This window comes from Strix aluco, chromosome 2 (genome assembly GCF_031877795.1).
Source record: "Strix aluco isolate bStrAlu1 chromosome 2, bStrAlu1.hap1, whole genome shotgun sequence".
NCBI classification, from domain to species: domain Eukaryota; kingdom Metazoa; phylum Chordata; class Aves; order Strigiformes; family Strigidae; genus Strix; species Strix aluco.
The window spans coordinates 80,395,593-80,417,239 of NC_133932.1; the positions used below are offsets into that span (position 1 = coordinate 80,395,593).

The following is a 21,647-nucleotide window of genomic DNA, read 5'->3' on the forward strand; positions in this document are numbered from 1 at the left end:
GTAGCAGTAGAGCATATTATTTCTGACTGTGAGAGATGACAGGTTCCTCTCCAAATAGTAATTTAAACATCAGGAACTGATGTAATTTTAAACTTGGTTTTGAAATATGTGCTTTATGGAAGATCTGGCTCTGGGGTAATGAGGTGTGATCACTTAATCAATTTAATCAATTTAACCAATTCAAGATAAAGGGAGAAATTAAGGTAGTTTTGCAACTAAACTCCCTGATTTTGAAACCAGAAATGGTGATGAATTCATAGGACTTATCAGTAAAATCAGCTGCCTTAAGTTTAGGGACTTGAATGTAAAGGAAGTCTGTAACCTGCAGCTATACAAAAGGGAAAAAACAGCTTCAAACCTACTGAATGAATAGGAAAAAGTGACTACCAGAGACCATTTTAGCCTGCCAAGCTACTTATCTGTAATTCAGAATGCAGTGGGATAACATTAGGAATGCCAAAAATCAAACTGACTCAAAGCTCACAGAGAACTTCAAAGTAAACAACAAAAGGTTTTGAGATGTACAAAGTAAGAGAGGACAAAGAAAGAAAATGTGGATCAACTGTATGGAAAGAAGGAGATAAATATTAATGCTATGCTGATATGAACCCAAAATGAAGGGATCCAATAAGGGACGTGGGCTGTGTGATAGCACCCAGCCAGGAGTGCCCATGCAGTTGTTTGTTATGCACTGACTGAGGAGACGTCACTACAAATGGGATTTGTAGCACCAGAAGGCTGTAGCATTAAGGCATATGTGAGACTTAATAGAGAGTACCGAAGGGTGGTCTAAAATGCTGCCTGTCTCCTGGATTTAAGCATCCTGTTAAGAGCTACAGGAAGTGCCCCAGTGAGTCCTGGATCAGTTCTGTGCTTAGTACATACATCATACATTGGGATGCAGATGACTAGCTCACAGCTTCCTTAGCAAAGATAGGGAAGAGGAATAAATGGGAAAAGAATCAGTTCTGAAGAATAATACATTAATCAAAGCAGTTGGCAAAGAAGTGGAAGTCCCATTTTCTGACTTGTGTAAATCCAAACCTCCAGGTCCTAGGTAAATCCTGCAGACTACGTGACCAGTGGATTTGGAGCAAGTGAGATGGAGACACACTTCAGCCTCTGCCCTAGGCAGCCACACGTCTGCCAACGCAAGATTCGTGATTTCAGAAGAGACATCAAACCTGACCCTGCGGCCTAGCAAGTAAGGAACATAGTCAGATAGGATGACACATCATCTCATCTTTCAATTCTTGTATATTTTATGTTATCCAGTGTAACAGGATAAAAAGCTGAAATAATTTTGGTGTGAGAAACCATCTAAACACAGGCTGATGTAGAGTCTAGGCTTGTGTTATCTTTATCCCTTCAAAATCAGTAAAGCAGAAAAGCTTCCATCTGGTTTGTTCTCCCCTCATAATTGACATCAGCACTTAGTGGGACACAAACTCCTTCTGCAGTGTACAAAACTTTTTGAGATTCTTCAGGGTGATACTAAAGCAAAAATGACACATCTTTATAATTTCCACATGAGTGAAGAAATCAATACGTCCTGCCATACAGTGCAGAAGCAATCTGTGCAGGGTTCACTTTCTGGATGCAGATTTGGGCTCTTTCTCCTGTGGCAATGCTTCAGTGCCTCCATATCCTTCAGCTTCCAAAAGGTGCCTGCAGCATGACCATGCTGCTGGAACCGCTTCTTTCTACCAAGGTCTTGAGGGAGTCATTGTCACTGGGCCAGTTTTACAAATTAAAAATTCCTGCATCTCTAATGACTGGATCATCTGTGGAATCTTTTAATCTAATTTCTAAATGTTTCAAAGTAACAGAAGTCCCATTCTTTGCTGCAAAAAAAGGAACAGCAGGTCTACCAGTTCTTCTGTTTCTTGAATAGTTTGAATAGGAGCACAGCTTTTACCTTCCTCAAGAGACAGTCTTAAATCTTTTGATTACCTCAGGGTTCAGATGGAGCAATGCCAACACATTTGCTAAGATGTTTGACCTGACCTGTATTTGGAAACTCATGCTTGGGGTTCATGCAGATGATGTCTACTTTAAAATATCTCTCTCATGCTTTCCATGCAGTTTCAAATGGCTGGAGTGTTTTAAATTGATAGGCAGTAGCACTACTCTCTATTTAAAATGCAAACAAAACAATGCCCAGTTCTTCTTTAAAACTCTGTTATGGTGATTTTGTTGAAAAATCTCTAATGGACTCAATTCAGGTGTGCTACAAATGTGCCACAGACTGGGCCTGTGGAGGATAACATAATAGTACTTAGGAAGCTTATTACATCTCACAAAGTGTCCTGTAGTCATTCACGAGGATAATGCTAAGATCCTAATCCTGCAAGAGCAAATTGATTTTTTTTTTCAATTGTTTTGCAGTGATATCAAGTGGATTGCCTTAATGTGCAAGTGTCATCGACCATCATTGCTCATGTTTGCAAAGCCCACAGACTTAGTCATACAGATACTTAACATTACATCATCTAAATTAATGTAGGGCCCAGGCACCTACATACCCCTGCCAATCTCAAATCCAGGGACTGCTGTCCTATTACAGCACTCCTGGGAACACCTTCGAGGCCAAGGTCCTGTACAATCAAATGCAATAGGAAGAGTTAAGCTTATTATGAATATATTGATGTCACAAGCAATAGCAGATAAAATGGAAAACAAAATTATCTAGTTCATGAAGCAGACCTGAGCGATGATCTCATGCTACTCACCACCTGGTTGGTGTGTGTTAGCTGTTGCTCTTGGGCTGATGTCACTTTTAACTCAACAACTACATCACATTCTCAGGACTTGTGTTTGCCTGGACCTGGTCCCCCATCCCTTATTTCTTCAGCCAGTAGCAAGTGGCTTGTAGGCACCATAGTAGGCACCAGAACTGTCCAAAACTGGTACACGGAATCAGACGAGAGAAAAGTCAAACATTCCCCATACTTTACAGTCTTTGCTTTCTCTTCCCATCCACTTCTAGCCAGCCTGCATCTCAGAGGCCTCAAAGCTTGGCTCTTCCCTCCTGTCCTCCAAAAACTGCAGTGATAACACACTTCAGAGAGACAAGATGGCATAAGATGGGGTAATGTGCCACTCACTAGCTGTCTTACTCCTACCTAGTTTCAGGCTAGACTGGACACACGAGAAGGAAACCCCATTCAGTGTACTCTGCATCACCTAGATAGCCTAAAATTATGTCCTAGTAAACTGCTTAGATTACTGGTACAGAAGTGGTGTTGCTTTGTCAAAGGCATCCCCAGCATAACAGCATTAGCAAACAAGGCTTTCAGTGTTGGCTGGACACCCCACCACTCCTCTGCAGAGATGCAGCCGCCCCCGCAGTCTAGCCCGCTTGCTCTGGAGGAGGGAAAAATACTTTCCAGGACTCTTAGAAATGCACGCAGCCTGCCAGAGCTGGTGATGTGGAAAGGCACCATCCCTGACAGAAAACAAACTTTGGTCTGCCATGTCTGAGGAAAAAATCTTCATGGGTTTGTCCTGGAAGAATACCAGAGCCTGGTTTTGGCAGGGGGCTGTGCCTGCGACAGACTGCAAGCTCCTTCTGCTTTGAGGGTGAAAAACAGGAACAGGCCCAGAGGTGCTGCAGGGAGCTTAGATATCTCATTTTATCCTTGGGGCTTTCTCATTAGATAGTTGTGTGTTGTTCTAACCACATTAGCTGGCTGAGTTGTCTGGGCTGAGCTATCTGGAGCTAAAAGCTATAGGCAAAATGCACATTTAATTCAGGAGTCTTCTGTGAAAGGTGTAGCCAGGAAAGTTTCATCTGATGTTGGGGAGACTTCCAGAGCCCTAGCAGTCAAGGCCCACTGACCAATGCCAAATTTCTGAGTTTTCTGTGGTGGTCTGAGAGCGACAGTCCCCACATTACACCACCTTGAGAGGCCCACAGGGAGCACAGGATTACCGTTCTTTGGGTGCCAGTTGTAAGGGTCCAGATTTACCCATGGCCTTTGCGAGCAGAATGAAAATGATCTATCCTGGATATCAGCAAAGGTAACTGGCTTTTGCTGGGTTGCAAACATGTTTTGTTGCAGATGGGCCTTACTGCCTGAAGTACTCCCTTCTCCTGGCTTCACCTATGTGGTGATGTCACATAGGATACGCCCTCTGACCTCCTGTAGCCTGAGGTCTTCTGAATCTGGAACACTCAAAAAGAGGGGGGCATCCAGGCATCCTGCCACAAGCCAGAGATAGAGGGAAGCACATGGCTCACTATGGGACAGAGTGGGGAGGCAGAAAGGTCCTGCTCCACGCCAGCATTTGGGCAGGCTGGGCCTGCAGGAAAGGGTTCAGGGCAGTGACCCCAGCAGGGCTGCCAGGTATACCCCAGGAAAACCCTTGGACAAGATGGAAAGCTGTTAGCCTGGAGGGCTGGTTCTTGATTTTTACCTCCCGTTTTGCTATTAGACCTTGATGGGTAAAGGCATGAGGCAGCTGTGTGACATGGTCAGCGGGTGTATATGGAGCACAAGGGGAGTGTGTGGTACAGGCACTGTGTGGGAAAGGTGGGGACCGTGGTACAGGTATGATGCTCCACCTTTGGGGTCCATCACTGTGAGAGCTCTGCAGCATACACAGCTCTCTCATAGGGAAAACTGCCTAATTGAGTAGTACTTCCTTTTTTAAAATAGTTGTTGGAGATGTTATTGCTGCTGTTCATCTTTCATACTATGGTCAAAGCACTTGTGCATGAAGTGTGCATTTAACGTTCAAGATGGTATAGCTAGGGAGAAACTGTTCTTTTAAAGCATGTCTCCACACATGTTGTGGTACCCATTAAAATCGGGCAGTTGGTAATAAAGTTCTACACGTGGGCATAGCAGGGATAAGTGGTTTCTTATTTCTTTGTAATTTTCAAAAAAATACATTCACATTTAAATATTTAAGATTTTTTTTTTTTTGTCTGCTGTGATCTTTCATATCTGTGATCTGTTTCTGGGCAGGAGAGGAGACCAAGTGGATAGAGACAATTGTGTGTAGCTGTTTAGGGAAGTGGCCCTGTCTATGTCTGTGTAAGAATATGTGCAGTGCATTCTTTCGATCTTGATTGCATCCTCTGACTAATATAGAAATGTATCTATGTAATCATAAAAATCTGCTTATAGTAAAAATGAAAAGGTTAATTATTCCAGTGCCTGTGCAGATGTTACTGATAATGCGTTTTATGTGAAAGAACATGAACAAAGCAGACCTCTGGCTTTCAAAGAGAACAAAGGAATGAAAAATCCCCATACTGTGCCAAATTTTAAAAAGAGAAACCCTTAAGGGAAAGAAAAATAGAAAGTTTGAGAGTCCAGAGTAAAAACAGCAAGTATTAAAAACTGAGAAAAATCTTACCACGACCACATTCATTAGAAAAATTCTATTCTGAGTTACCCTTTGTAAAATATCAAAGATTTATATCCCAGCACAACAAATAAGAAACATAAACGAAATCAGGAGGGTTGAATTACATTATATATTGCTTCAGTTAAGTCTTCGGTTACTTGCATCCTCAGCCTATAAATGCACTGATTCTAGAAGATAAAAATGCTCTTTTATAGGATCAGAAGAGTAGAAACCTTTAAACCAGATACTGCCTAAATCCAGTAATAAATATTACACACTTGGTTTGAAAAGCCATCATCCTGTTCAACATTTTACCTTCTGTTTTCTCCATGGTTGTTCATTTTTACTATAAGCAGATTTTTATGATTACATAGATACATTTCTATATTAGTCAGAGTATGCAATCAAGTTTTGCTTGTGGTCCTACTTAGGGCAACAATTCACAGAAGGTTTCATGCGAGAAGAGGCATGAGCCTGGCATGAGCTAGTGGACCCTGGAGCTGGGGGGCAGGATCACTGTGTTACAGACCCATCAGGGTAAGTCAGGGATGTCTGCCATGTGCCATTCAATTTTAATTCAGAAAAAAAGCACGTGTCCCATGTACCACAAGTTTTAGAAATGCTGGGTTGGAGCCAGTTTAAAAAGAATACATGAATCTGTAGCCCTAGAGGAGCCAAGAAACAATGCCTGCTAGTCATGGAAAGGGGATGTTAATAAAAAGCCAGCTAGTGATAAATTTAAATATGGGCCCAGAGAAATGAAATGCAGTGAGAGATTGCTTCAGGCCTAATAACATCTAAATTTAAAGTTTTGAGTCTAACAAATTCTAAACGTAACTTTTTAGAGGGGATAGGTAGAAGAGCACTATCTCTATTGCTAAGTCAGCATGAAAAGAAAGACAGGGAAGGGGATATGCAGGGATTAAGATATGCCAAATAGAAAATTAAAAAAATAATAAAAAAGAATTTTCTGAAGTTTCCTCAGATCATAGTTTTCTTGAAATATGTTGCAAAATATTCAGTAGTCTTTTATGGAAAAAAAGTAATTCTGGCTAGACAATTTGTGCTGGATTCACATAATTGTGTCAAAAAAATCCAAACTGAGAATAACAGCAAAAATGAAGAGGAATATTTTTTATGTTAAATAAAATGTTTTCATTCTTCTATTTGAAATTACTTGTTCAGTCTGGAATTTCTTTTAAGATTAAAAATGTAAAGTGGTCAGATTCACAGGCTGAATAAAAAACTTTTTTCAACCCGAAATTAAGCTTTTCTGTGAAATTACCATCAAATAATTTTAAAAAAGTATCATTCACATAGGTGCATCCATCCATTTAACCACCAAAAGAGCATACTTTTTCTACTTCCCTTACTGCTTTGACTATCTTCTCTCATTTATTATTATTTAATTGTGCTGCCATTCATCCAAGCCAGGGCTGAACTGTGCTAGCTGCTGCATGATTATATTCCAAAACCTTTAAATTAACTGTTTCACTAAAGAAACCTTTTAGATTAGAGACATAAATAAAAAGGGTTTAATCGAATATTTGTCCAGTGCAGTCAATCAGAAAAAAAAAATGGTTGCCATGGCATCTAAAATTTCCCTGTGCGAGTGTTGGTAGCCGTGATAGTTCACTGGTCAAGCCACAAACTTGGGAGGCCCTGCTACTACAGATTTCTTCTTCAGCTGTAGGAATGTAGCATAGGTCTCTGCTTTCTTCTCTACTTGTTCAGCTGCTGCTAAATTTAGGTGTAGTTCTTTTAAAGTTGCAATCTGCTAAAGAACATTTACTTTCTGTCCTCTGTATTATGTCCACCCTAAACACACTTTGCAAATGATGCTTTTATCATCAAGTCCCATTAGGGAGATGAGGATGTGCCTAGCCTAAGCATTTTCCTTCATGACCTGTAATAGTTCTCAGCTTGAAGTAAAACTCTAAACTTTTCTACTGGCTACTGTAAGGCACCATTAGCAGAAACTGAAATGCAGGCTTATATTAGCTAGGCATTTATGGAATTAGGCCATACAGTATCACCACTGTGTTGATGTATGATTTTTTCCCTTGTGGCAAAGACAACGAGAACTATATCTCCATATTTCTTTTGTAATGTTGTCGCACCTTTAGAGAAAAGTATGTTATCTGAAATGTCATCTAGTTCACACAGAAGTGACAACAAGTGGCACTTTGCATCTGTTCTGGACTCCCAGCAGCTTAAATCTTTCTGAATATGTAAGAGCTGCAGGGATGCTTAGTGATGCATTTCCTATTTGGACTTACCTGAGGGGTTCTACAAAGAATGGGAGCAGGCTGTAGCTTTGGAGCCTCCTGGGAGCTCAGTAGGATGCTAGTTTTGTTTTAATTTCCAAAAGTGCTGTTTATTCCTATTTACCTATCTGGGTGCTCTCACTCTAATTTATGTGCAGATATGTCCAACAAAACAGCTGGGTGTACTGAGTCACTCCTGCTGAACAGAAACTCTGCAGGAGGAAGGGGAGAGCACTTACCAGTTCACCTACTCAAAAATGTTCCAATGCAGAAATTACTAATGCCATGTCTTGTTCTGGGCGGGCCTTCTTCCTTCAAAGAATGACCTTCCTATAAGGAAATATCAGTCTTACAAAATTACTAAAGGAAAATATTTTAAAAAATTTGGCAGGTTAAATGAGTCATTCAAAGGGTCATTATTTAATGTGTAGAACAAAAGCTGGCAAGATTATTCTTGTTCTTTTTCTGTGATAATGCAGCTCCTGGGAATCCTGTTCCTGAAGTAGAAGCACTATGCCAGTACTGGACAATTAAAGAATGAAAAGGATAGTCAATCCCCAAAGGAGCTCAACTTCAAAGTATGAAGACAATGATTTATGCAATCCTCTTGAAAACTCTCCGTTATAAACGTTACCTGGTAGGAAAATTATTGTTAGAGTTCACCAAGGTGTTTTACTCTCTGTTTTCCTCTGTCAAGAATAGCAGGAAGGAACAGCCATCAGCACAGGTGCCAAGTTGGAGGGGGGATTCAAAAAGATCCCATCTACATTGTTAGCAGCATGACAGGTTTGTGGAAGATTAATTCCATCAGAGACTCCTGTTGGGAAAGGATAACCATGGTGCCTGCACTTAGGAGGTGGGAAGCTTTTGTGTCTCCTTTTAGTTACTGCCAGAGAGAGGGGGGGTACTTTTGTGCAACCCTCTGATGGCTGGTCATCTCCTTTGAATATGATCTGGAGAAGAAAGGGGCACACATGGTGGCACTGACTTTCTGTGTCAGGAGGGATGATAGTATAACAGCAAACTGTGTATTTTGAAGGGTATGAAATGCATTTAGTTACAGAAACAGAACTACAGCTATGATTACTGATACAGCCTAAAGCTATCCCATGCACAGAGATAGGAGCCTGTATATATACACACAAATTTATCCCACCTATTCCTGCCTGTCCCTGGTCACAACTGAGGGGGTTTGTAAAAGAGTTTTCTCTTTCTCAGTCTGGTCTTGAATTTCAGTTGTTGTCAGGACCTGATGCATACACGGCAGCTACTCCACACTTCACCATCTGCTGGTCATCTTAGTACCTGACACAACCATCCTCTTTCTCTCTCTCACTTTCATGGTTAACGTCACCTCTCTTTTATTTTTATCGTGCTCAGCCTTCTATTCTTCCACCTCATTTCCCTTGCTTCTCTCTCTGCCACCACATCCACAACCATGCCTTGCCCCCAGCCCTTCTTCTGTTCTTATTCTCTGTGGCTCACCTAGCAGTTCTTACTGCCACAGATGTTGTTCTTATGCTGACATTTCTAACTTCATGGTTACTTCTCCTCCTTTTGCTGTGTCTGGAACTATCACTCCTCCTCTGAAAACATCCACAGCCTTTTTATATCTTTCTAGCCCAGGGTATAAAGGTTAAAAGGCAGAAGATTTGATCAGAGAAGTAAGAATCATTTGCAAGGACAGGGACACTAACAAAAAAAAGTTTAAAATGTAATGAATGTAAACATGGCCACAGGATTCCCAGGAAAGCTCTGCAGCTTAAAAGCAAGAGCAAAAGGTGCATATGTATAAGTTTGCACCTGGCCAGTTCAAGTCACGGCATGGGAGCGCTCCCACATTTCTCACCAACACTAGCCTTTTGCATATTAGCAAACACAAGTACATCTTTCTCTTATCTCCCATAGAATAGGAGACTGTGACTTAGTTTGGTGCCATTCATCTGAAGCCATGGCATTCTTCTCTCTTTTTTACATTTACATACCTGCCTGTTCCCTCTGGACTACACCCGCTCTGTGCACTTGAACATGAAACCCTCAGCCCATAGGAAATACCACGAAGTGCGGAATACAAAGTGCACATCCACAGGGTAACACAGAGTACTATAAACACATATCTGAGGCCTGTTCTCTGCTTTGTCTTCCATAAACTATTGTTAAATGCAAGATCTCAGTTCTTGCCCTCCAAATGCACTGTTGCTTGTTCTGAGAGATCTAAATAAATGCCTAAACGACCAAGGTAAACATCTTCCTACCACAGTGGAAGTAGAACGTCCCTCTGTAAGAGCAAGCCTCCCTGTGTAGGAGACAAAACTTTCCACCTTGGTTTGTCTGAGGCTGAGAAACAAATAGTCACGGCATGGGAGCACTAAGGAAGACCTCATTGCTTTCTGCTCTAACAGCAATACATATTGCTTCAACATTTTTTCTCTAACCTAAACACAGCTGTGGGTATATTAGCCTGAAGCTGCACTAAATCAAAACAGATTGAAAGCAAGAATAAACACTTGAGGTGTGTTAGTCATGGTACTTAATGTGCTGCTATAAGATACTCAGATGTAACAGCGATTAAGATGTTGTAAGAATCTATCCACAGAAAAATGCTGGGTATGCAAATACCCTTGGTGCCTGTGAGTCAACATTTATAGGCAATTGAATCATAGAATCATAGAATCATTTAGGTTGGAAAAGACCCTTAAGATCGAGTCCAACTGTAAACCTAACACTGCCAAGTCCACCACTAAACCATGTCCCTAAGTGCCACAGAATTACAGAATCATCTAGGTTGGAAAAGACCTTGAAGATCATCCAGTCCAACCATTAACCTAACATTGACAGTTCCCAACTACACCATATCCCTCAGCGCTATGTCGACCCGACTCTTAAACACCTCCAGGGATGGGGACTCCATCACCTCCCTGGGCAGCCCATTCCAACGCCTAACAACCCGTTCTGTAAAGAAATGCTTCCTAATATCCAGTCTAAACCTTCCCTCACGCAATTTGAGGCCATTCCCTCTTGTCCTATCGCTTATTACTTGGTTAAAGAGGCACATCTATACATCTTTTAAATCCCTCCAGGGATGGTGACTCAACCACTCCCCTGGGCAGCCTGTTCTAATGCTTGACAACCCTTTCAGTGAAGACATTTTTCCTGATATGCAGTCTAAACTTCCCCTGGCACAACTTGAGGCCATTTCCTCTTGTCCTACCGCTTGTTATTTGGGAAGAGAGTCCAACACCCACCTTGCTACAACCTCCTTTCAGGTAGTTGTAGAGAGCGATAAGGTCTCCCCTCAGCCTCATTTTCTCCAGACTAAACAATCTGTAATATTTGGACTTAAATTTACCATTTTAAAGTAAACCAAATAAAGAATTTAACACAAATATAGGACAATACTTACATTAAAATCTTATAAAATTTTGACTCACAAAATGCATGTGATTCAGAAAAAACTTGGTATATAGTCCACCCTTGCTGGCAATACCCCAGACAGGTGTCAGACTGCCAAGAAAGAAATAAGGAAAAGAGTCTTGCCCAGTGGTGTGTGGTTAGGTGAGTAGGATATGGAGACCAAGGATATGTGGACAAAAAAAATTGCCTTTTGGGAGCTCTGTGTTGGCAGGTAATTGGTGCCCTGCTGAGAGCTGTGCCCAGAAGTGTCAGAGAAACTTCTGTTTCTTCTCAAACTGTGGATGCCCCAGAAAAGGTGGAAATTCTGTGTGATCCAGCCAAAAAGTTAGGCCATGGACCTACACGTACTAGACCCTGGTGAAGCAGCCAAGAGCTAAGGAAGGCCAAGTGATAACAGTGTTGACTGTGTTGGCCAAGGCTGAGAGTAACTATGCAGTTATTTGACACTGTTTGTGTTCTGATTTGACTGTCTATACTTGATGGTGAGTGCCTCATATCCAGGTCAGATGCAACATATTTTGAAAATGGCTCTGCTGGCCTTAGCTTATTTCTGTTAGGACTGAACTGCCTTTTTCCTCTTTCCATTTGTCACCAGCTTTCTATTAAAGTATTGAAAACCAAGTAAACCATCCTCTCTCAGAAGAAAAATGAAGAATAATTGTACATTTATTTTATTATTTTTTTTTATTTTCCTGCCCTTAGCACCTTGCTAGAATACCTGGTCACCTTTCATGCCTTCTGTTATCTAAAGCTAACAGTGTATACACACAGAGTTGTATTTGACTTTGCATTGTAAGGTTCCTGTTAAAGCTAGAAATCCAGTTCTCAGTGTGCAGTGTGAGTGTGTTTCATTTGCTATTAAAAATTATGTGAGTGCTTAATTTTGTGACTTCTAAATATCATTGAACCTTGCAGTATTCTAGGCTTTTTCTGTCTTCATCCAGGATGCTGGATGACATTAGGCTTTTGCTTAGTCCATTGATGGCAGCAAATACTATCAAGGCATCTCAGAAAAACTGAAAAAACATATATTTTTTTAGGTTAATTGTTATTTGAAGAAAGTGTATAGACTGAAGATTTCTGCTGGCAGTTTCTACTTTGAGGTCAGAAGTACTGTCTTAAAACAAGAGAAATTCTTTTAATTATGTCCAACGTCCCATCATAGTTGGTAACCCCCAGCAGGGCAAAAGCCACACTGTGCCACTTAATTTAAGCAAGCTTTTCTGTGGCTTTATGTCACAGAATGAAAAACTCAGATCTATGTAGCAACTTAAGAATTTGTCTGTGTTGTCTTCTGTCCCCTTGCTATTGCCAAAAATAACTTTCTTAAGCTGAAGTTTGGCAATGCCAAATGAAATACGATCAGGATCCAGATGATCTTGATGGTGACATTTCATTCTGAAAAGTGACTTATGTGCCTTTTCTTCCCGACCTTGTTGATTATTTGTGTTACTACTAGAGGGAAAGAAATTCTTCTGGGAAGAAAGGCAGGTCTGTTTGACTATCTATGTCTATTTTTCTGATTTTAGCATGGAAGCAGAGTTACTTCAAGAACAACCAGAAATGTCTGGGCCATAATGGCTGATTGATTTGCTGTGTGGCTTATGAATGCACGAGTGCTCAACATCTGCTTTTTCCTTCCTTCTTTACTCCTTAGGCAAGGGAGAACTTACATGCTTCTGCTTTTGATGTCTCTCCTCTCCCTCCTGCCTGTTTAGGCTGACATCAAATGAAAGAGATCATGCAATGGAAACCATGTTCATGTAAATAAATGTGGAAAATGCAAGAGAATGCTGTAATCAAGAAAAGCTTTGAAAGAAGAACAAGCTTTACTAACTCAAGTGGAAGAATATTGTTTGTTAGTCATTTGTTACGTCTTCTTAGCCACTTTTGAATACAGAGCTTTCTCACCAAAGCCACTTGAATTCTGAGTTTTTAAGTGTTGTATGTCCTAAATGTTGCTTTAGAAAATCAAGACAAAAATCTTATGCCTAAGATCCTCATCTGTACAGCAAGAGCACAGTATCACTGGAATCAGACCTACATGAACCAAAGTGGAGATCTGCCATTCACCTCCAGGCTCTGAGAAGAGATTTTAAAAAATAATTTTCCCCTTTATTGTGTGGAAGTCATGACAACACCCTGGTAATCTTGCCTAGTCAAATGAGTCCCTGGACACTGGCATTCACAGAAAACATGGATGTCAGGAGGTCAGCTAATCCACTTCCTACCCTTAGACTAGGTTGCCTTTGTTGAGCAAACATCATGACAGAGATGAATCTAATCTATTTTTTAAATGTCAGGGATGGGAAGTCTTTATTTCCCTAGGCCATCAGTCACAGTCTGCACAATACTTACAGAAGTTTGTTTTCTGTTTGCTGATTCACCCTTGCCATGAAACTAGTTCAATTTAATTTTTCTGTTACTGTAATTCACCATTGCTTGGAGATTATTCTGGGTTGTGTGGGCTAGTATTAAGCTAGAAAAGCAAGAGATCAGGATAGGAAGAAGGCAAATAAAGTGCAAGATTTTCCGCAACATATTGGTTGATAGAGAACGTAAAGAAAGGCTTTGCTCTTCAGAAGCTGTATTATCAATATTAGAAATGTGGGTTAAAAAATGTAAGACTTGAAACTGTAATGATAGAAGCAGGAAGTTTAATGTCTATTACCCAGTGAGACTAGAACAGTGAAGTAAGCTCTTAGCTGCTTAGGAATGGAGAAGAGAGGGCTAGGCAGCTCAGGACAGCAATATTGTAAATACACGTGAATCGGTGTTTTAACTAATAGCACAGGGAGCTGCTGCTGAAGTCCTGCTGCAAGCTCATCCAAATCATCCTACAGAAACATCAGTCCCTCAGTATCTGTGCATGAAGTACAGAGATGAAATTGTTAGGGGCAACTGAACAGGTAGTAGGTGTGTCAATTTTAAGTTTTAGTACAGCCTTTTCTGATACTTTTCTATGGCATCAAATATTTAATTTAATAGAAAGTAACCTGTTTGAATCTTACCTTAGCATGTAATCAATACAAACTATTTGCTATGAATAAATGATTTTAACATAGTTTTGTGTAAAGCAAATAAGTGGACATCCAAACATCAAAAGAACTGAACTACGCAAGTTAACAGAAATATTGTGTGTGCATGTATGCGTGTGTGGGACATTTAGATAGAAAAATGTGAACGGAAATTAAAAGTCTTGAGGAAGAATCATATTGGCCAAAATAACCTTAACACAGTAGTCGAAGACGGAGACGACTCGTGCTTAAAACCCAGACTGATTCAGTAGTGAAGATGGTAAGGGCGAAATTCAGTTGTTTAAACATAGGTGCCTACTGTCATTTATAAGGCATCAGCATGGGACGGGTGAATATGACAAAATTAATCGAAGACCTGAAACCTTCTGGAGTGGTAACTTGTGGCTGAGTGGAATACCCTACCAGGTCTAAAATGGAAGAAGGCACCTATGTGTAGGCAACTGAATTGCACTGTAATTTAAGGAGAATGAGTAAGTCAATTAGTATAAATAAGAAACTGTGGTATGTAGAAAATTGATATGGGGAAAACAGAGATGGCTAGCGGGGTAACAAGAAGAAATAAGAAGAGCATCTGAGGAAGACTGTTGGTATTACACACTGATGACCAGATCAAAATAGCGAAATTCCTTACAGCTTGGTTCTGCAGCACTAACATTTCTGTTCTGCAGCTGAACAAGAACAGGCTGATATGTCTGTATTGCAGAAGGATGAGCAACTATTCTCCAGTGGTACGTCAGCAAGATGATGAGTCAGGCCACCGGATAGTGACAAGCTGGGCTCACAGCCAGCAGGACAGCTTGCTTTCTTGCCTGTGGCACTGCGGGAAACAAGGCTGCCTGTTTGGTTTGTCAGGCAGGCATACAGACTGCCTTTCTGCCTGGCTTCTATCAAAAACATTAAACTCAAACAAGGTATTGTTGTAAAGCCTTCACATTCTGCTATCATAGCTTGTCTTTGGGAAACTACTCCCTCTGATGTGTTTCAAGCAACTTTGAATCTGATTCTGTCCCTAGTACTGTCTCAAAGATACCACATAGTGCTCAGCAAATCTTTTATCCAGACTTCTCAGACACACTCATGCACATCTTCTTAGTTTTCTAGGTATCATCTCAAGGCCCTGGGGTATGATATGGAGAAACTATTCAGCCCTGCAATCAGTGCCTGAAGGGGTAAGGTTATAGTGCTACATCCTCTGAAAGACTAAGCATTAGGTTCCTATTGCATAATTGGGATCAGTGGCTGTATTTCACCTTAAGATCCACATGTTTTTATTCACCATTTGGAAATCAGTTGAAACTGCCCAATTATCTTCTAAGTGTTTTGAGAAAAGCAGATGTTTGTGAACTTCTTGCACTCTAGTGATAAGTGCCATAGAAAATGCACATGAAGAAACTTGCTAGTCTGACTGTATTCAGAATGAGAAGAAAGTAGAGCAAAGAAGGCTTAAGACCACACATCATATTGATGCTTATTTAGTGACTATTGTCCTTCTTGTGCACTGGGAATCTTGTGTGTTTGCATGTTTGTGACATCCTCTGTGATCATCGAATTGATTTCCCTAGCACAACGTATATGGATAACAGGTTTAATTCAGATGCCACTGGCTTAATTTGGCCATTACCCTATTTGAGTAGTTGGCTTTACTAGACTGCTATCCATGTTACAGATTTACTATGGTGTACCTTGATTAGATTGTTATATATCTTGCTCTTTCCATGTTGTGACTATACCGTTGCCATAGCAAAATATTCAATGGATAAATTGGCAGTAGTTTTTATTTTCTCCTAAAACAGTAAGAAGTTTATTAATTTCATTTCTGTGCTATTTTCCCTTCCCCTTTCTCTCCATGTGCTGTCTCAGATTCTCCTGAGCATCTCTGTTGCTAATAGCTTCACACTTCTCTATTACTGCATCAGTTTCTAATGGTTACTTGGACACTTGACAGATAGAGTTACAGATTAATTCGGCTTTGAGGATATTATTTTGTTTTGGTTGAATTTTATTTTCCCCTTCCCTTTTAGTTTTCCCTTCTCCAAAACTTCAGAGAGTGTTTTGTTTTGGACTTAGAAGTAAACACTAGTATTTTTTTTTAAATTAAGTAGTGTCAACATTTGTCACTGATAATGCTGGCAAAGGAAAAATATATTTCTTAAGATTCGTTCTTTGTCCTTTTCCTACCATTACAATAATACTGGAAAAATATAATTTAATATTTTACTTTAATACTTTTAACTGTATTCTTAAAATAAATTACTTGTTCGTGACCAGTATTCTATTCCCTTGTCCAAACTAAGAAATATTTGGATAGTCAGTCATTGCATATCTACTTCACAAAGGTAATGCTTCATGAATAGAAGTCAATTTTAAAGTTTACATCTTCCTTTCTCCCACTGCCTAACCCAAACTTTATTGACATCTTGGGACTTGCATTGCATCATCATAGCTTTTAATTCTGAGTATCTAGTTAGACAAATTTGCTTCACAGAAATCTAAACCTGCCAGATTTTGCTGATGGGCAGAGCTTTTCTTCATATGTTTTGGGAGATGATTTAAATTAATTATTCAGGTTCTGGAATGCATAAGCACTGTTTTGTTAAAGCCTGTCCTTTCAAACCACTGCACCATTTCCATAAATTTATTTCCTTGTTTTAATCTGGAAGGATCTACAGACAGTTGTTGACATGTGTACTGCTTATTGCTTGCAAAATTCTGTGGAACATTGTCTACGCTCACACAGTGCATGCTGTTGCCAGCCCTGTCATTGTTCACTGACAGCAAGCTTAAGCTTGATTTTTCTGACTTATGGTTATTATGACATACTTGCAAGCTCGAACTGATGCTGTTTCTTCAGTAATACAGTGTAGCCCAGACCCTACCTCTCTTTTAGCTCAACAACATGGCAACTCCGATGCCTCTAATGAAGGCCAGGTGCCAGCCCTGTTAATTGTTTCACTGGTAATGCATTTTAGTGGGAAGAGATAGGGCTGGTTGCTACTGGGGGCATGAGATGAATGAACAGAACGTAAGAATGGTGCCTGTCTTGCAGCTGGTTCAGCTGGAGTGGGAAGGAGTCTAGGAGATCAGGGTTGTGATTAGTTGTAGGAGGTCAGTAACTAGTGGTGTAGATCAGGGGTTGACACTGGGTTCAAAACTATCCAATATCTTCATAAATCATCTGGATGATGGGGCAGAGGGCACCCTCAGCAAGCTCCCTGATGATGCAGAACTGGGAGGAGAGGCTGATACACCAGAGAGTTGTGCTGTCATCCACAGGGACCTCAATGGGCTGGAGAAATGGGCTGACAGGAACCCATGAAGTTTGAAAAAGAGAAACTCAAACTCCTGCACCTGGAACAACCCCATGCACCAGTACAGGCTGGGGGCTGCCCAACTGGTTTTCAGCTTGGCAGGAAAGGACCTGGGGGTCCTGCTGGGCACCAAGTTGAACATGGGCCAGTGATGTGTCCTTGTGGCAAAGAACTTAATGGTATCCTGGGCTGCATTAGGAGGAGTGTTGCTAGCAGGCTGAGGGAGATGATCCTTCCCCTCAGCACTGTGAGGCCACATGTGGAGTCCTGTGTCCAGTTCTGGGCTCCCTGGTACAAGAGAGACATGGAGAGTCCAGTGAAGGGCCATGAAAATGTTGAAGGGACTGGAGCATCTCTCCTATGAGGAAAGGTTGCAAGAGCTGGGTCTGTTCAGCCTGGAGAAGGCTCAGGGGAAGCTTATCAGTGTGTACAGTGGGTGCAAAGAGGACCCAGCCAGGGTTTTCTCAGTGGTGCCCAGTGACAGGACCAGAGGCAACGGGCACAAACTGAGACACAGGAGGTTCCCTCTGAACATCAGGAAACACATTTATATTGTGAGGGTGATTGAGCACTGGCACAGGTTGCCCAGAGAGGCTGTGGAGACCTTGGAGATCTTCCAAGATCTTCCTTGGAGATCTTTCAGGAGAACTGCCCCTAGGTTGTCCTGCTTGAGCAGGGGCGTTAGACCAGCTGACCTCCAGAGGACCCTTCCAACCTGAACCGTTCTGTGATTCTGAGACTGCAGAGAGGTAACAGCATGGCAGGGACTCATTCTGCCAACTATTTTTTCATGGAGATTAATTGTTCTTTGCTTACTTCAGATACACGTCCTGCATTCCTATTTTCTTTGGTCTCTTGCAGTTTCCTCTACTCCCTTGGGTCACACTCCCTGTGGCAGGCAGCGGTGACAGTACTAGAGAGGAGCACGGTGATTGCTCGCTTAACTTTTAGAGAATTGCTTCAAGGAATTAAATAGCTACTTTACTTTGTACCACCAGACGCTCCTAAACATTGTGAAACGACGAGGAGTCTTTTTGTTTGTTTGTTTTCTTTATAATAGAAGCATCTGCAACATGGGGGAAGGAGAGGTGACAGCAAGCGTTTCTGGTGGGGTTTCGTTCCCTTCAGCTGGACTCGCCCCTGACTCGCGACGTGTTTTTCTGTCCAGAAAGGCGCGGGGCCCCCTTGCCTGGCGCTGCGTGCACCGAGGAAACGCTTTCCCTCGGCAAGGGGCACACACCGGCGAGAATCCAGGGGGAGGAGAGCAGAGCCCCCCGCGGCGCCGGCGGCCGTCTGCCGCCTGTCCGACCCGGCCCGCGCTGAGGGGACCAAGGTCCGCCCGTGCCCCCTCACGGCGGTGCGGCCCCACTTCCCTCCCGCGGGGAGCTCGGCAGCGCCGCGGGGCGGCCCCTGTTCCTCCTGGGGGGGGAGGCGCGGCCTCCGGGGCTGCCCGGCGCCTCTGCCTCCGCCTCAGTCTCCGCGCCCGGACGGGCGACGCGGGGGAGCTAGGCCGGCAGGAGGCGTCCTGCGGCGGGAGGGAGGAGAGGGAGAGGGAGGAGGAGGAGGAGGAGGCGGGGGGCGCCGGCGTTCCCGGAAACAGCGCCGGCCGGCGGCGGCAAAGCGGCGGCGGCGGCAAAGCAGTGGGAAGTCGCCTCTGGTCCTGCGCCCTCGCCGCCGCCGGCCGGGCGGGTTGGCGTGGCGTGGCGGGCGGCATGGAAGCGGTGCCCCGCGAGGAGAAGCCCAACCCGCTGCGGGATGCCAACCTCTGCTCCCGGCTCTTCTTCTGGTGAGCGCCCGGCCGAGGGCAGGGGGAAAGGCGCCGCGCCGGAGCTTAGCGCCGCTCGCCTCGCCTGGCCGCTGGGCTGCGGGGCCCAGCCGGCGGTGGGGGGGATGCTGAGTCCCGGCGAAGGGCTTCACGCGGCTCCCCGGGAGGGTCCGGGTGCCCCGGCGGCCGGGGGGGATGGGGAGGGATGGGAGGCGGCGGCCGGCGCTGCCAGCGCTCTCCCGTCGGCTGCGGGCAGTGACTCCGCGGCTCGGCCCCGACCTGCCGCCCGCCCCCGCGGGCCCGGCGAGTCATCCCCGCCGGCCGGGGCAGCCCCGCCGCCACCTGCGGGGCGAGGCGGGGTCTCCCGAGGTGAAGCCGGCAGCCTGCGCCGGGCGGTGAGCTCGGACCGCGGTCTGGGGACAGCCCGGCCCCGGGGGGCCTGCCCGCCTCAGGCAGGGCAGCCCTCGGGCGGCGCCGAGCACGGCCCCGTCCCCCCCTTCGAGCACACGTTTGATTCCCTCGGTGGCTGCGGGGAGGGCGGGAGCGTCCTCTGCCCGGTCCCGGGCTGCTCCCTGCCATTGTGCTGCTTCCCCGCTTGCCTAACGGATCGCGGCCAGGTAGTGCTTAGCTCGGCAGGGTTTGCTAATCTCACTTTCGGCGTGGGGCTTTCCCCCTCCGTGAAGGAGGTGGTTTCTGAACTGCGAAGCTGCGTGGGGGTTTGCCGGTGTGAGTGGCTGCTCTCATCCACGCTTCGGCTGCAGTCGGCTGCCTGGGCTCTAGGGGGGCTTAGGGTGTCACAGAGCGAAGGCGAGGGCTGTTACCCTGTCACCACAAACCTTTACGGGACCAGATGACTACTAGTCCAAAGTTAGTGCTTGTTTTCTTATTAGTGGGGACCTTGGCATGGGTATGTATATAATTACTCAAACTATATATATACCCATGCAGTGAGGGATTACAGCTCGACTTGGAAGTATATGCTTTGAAATATATGGCCAGCTGAAGGTCATCCCATTCTGTCTGGATTTCCTAGCAAAGCTGTTTCCAACATGGGCACCCTTGCTTTGAAATACAATAGGAAAAGATGTGCAAAGTGAAATGGGAGAGCATCGAGCCTGTCTGTTTTAGCAGATCCCCTTTGGAAGAGAGCAGTTACAGAGGTAGCATGTATTCTGCTTCACCTGGTGTAGCCTGAGCTGGGACACACAGGCTGTGTTATGGTGTTATGTGGTGGAGGAGGGGGAGTGGAGAGAGGGCATGGCACGTGAGGCTCTTTTGAAAGTTTCTGAAACATAACTAAAACTCTTTGGTCCTATCAGCAACTGAGCAGGAGCAGAAATCCCTTTTGGAAGGTAGGGGGATTTTAAAAGCCCCAACAAAGTTTAGCTAAACAAATTTTCAGTCAAGGGTATGTCCTCAGAGGCACTCTGTGCAGAAAAAAAAAAAAAAGGAAGTTGTATGCCTGCGCAGAACTCCCTGTGTTCAGTGTTTTGACTTGTAATTTCTTTTTTGACACCAGGGGTGCCCATGTTGGAAACAGCTTTGCTAGGAAATCCAGACAGAATGGGATGAACCTCGGCTGGCCACGTAGCATTCCAGGGCTGCTTCTGGTTTGTTCCCTTTCCCTTGCTGGGATCTTGTGGTGTTACTGGTAGTTCTGCCAACAACAACCCATCTAGAAGTGAAAAAGGAAGTGTGCAGTGCTTGTAGCTAGTTTTCTGACTGCTCCTATCGTCCTTTTTCTAGGCCTTTTGTATCAATCTCCACGTATTGCAGTGAAGTGTTCAACAGCAACAATGAAGTACCTTAAATTTCCCAAGTTTCAGGCAAGCACCTGAAAGGTTCTTCTTACCTCAAACTTGTTTGTAGGCTCTCATTGTGCAGAGGGTAGAATCTGTGGAAGTCTGTGCTTGTGGGATGACAGGCCAGTTGAAAGTCCAGAGATTGATTGGGACTTCATGCTTTGCAGTCAGATGGTAGTGTACAACTGTAGGGCTTGTGCTTTGAAAAAGGGTTTAATGCAGTATGAAAAGCTTTAGAAGTTGCCCTATGTACTGTTTTTCAGGCTTTCTTAGCAGTGTAATTCACAGCAGTGGAAATACCCTTTTAAAGTCTCTTCTCTCACCTGTGCTGCATGTGATCATGAAAAATACCAGTACATCCTTATTTCTAGTCAGAAAGCATTAGTGTTTTCTTAGTGAAAATTTCATCTGAAATCATGGCTACAGTGGCTTACATTGGGTAAGCAGCGACTGTCACTCTTCTGCAAGTTAATACTGTTTTACATAAAATCAAGGAAGTATTAAAACACCCTTCATTAGCTGTGAAGCTAACTTTAAGGGTAGCTAAGAATTGTTCTTCCTTTCTACAAAGTGTATAGCATCCGACAGACAGCTGTGCGAGTAGTGCTTCAGCACTGCTTCATTTTAACTGCTGTTTCACACAGAATATTCTGAGATGGTTTCAGCTGTAGAACTGGAAAAACAGTGCTTGAGGA

The 21,647-nt window shown here is 43.5% G+C and overlaps 1 protein-coding gene and 1 long non-coding RNA gene across 8 annotated transcripts in view; both read left to right on the forward strand.

Moving 5' to 3' along the window:
* Positions 1-997: 997 nt before the first annotated feature.
* LOC141920245 (uncharacterized) lies at positions 998-12,954 on the forward strand. Its single transcript, XR_012622273.1, has 2 exons — positions 998-1,204; positions 12,697-12,954. It is a non-coding gene; the product is annotated as an uncharacterized LOC141920245 (long non-coding RNA).
* Positions 12,955-18,982: 6,028 nt separating this feature from the next.
* ABCC4 (ATP binding cassette subfamily C member 4 (PEL blood group)) overlaps positions 18,983-21,647 on the forward strand; it is a 155,472-nt gene continuing 152,807 nt past the window's right edge. For all 7 annotated transcript variants that reach the window (XR_012622011.1, XR_012622012.1, XM_074815448.1 and 4 more), the window contains exon 1: positions 18,983-19,171. Coding sequence is in view for 5 of the 7 variants with exons in the window: in XM_074815448.1 (XP_074671549.1) it covers positions 19,098-19,171 (74 nt within the window). In the remaining 2 variants the exon portion in view is untranslated. The remainder of the gene's footprint in view (positions 19,172-21,647) is intronic.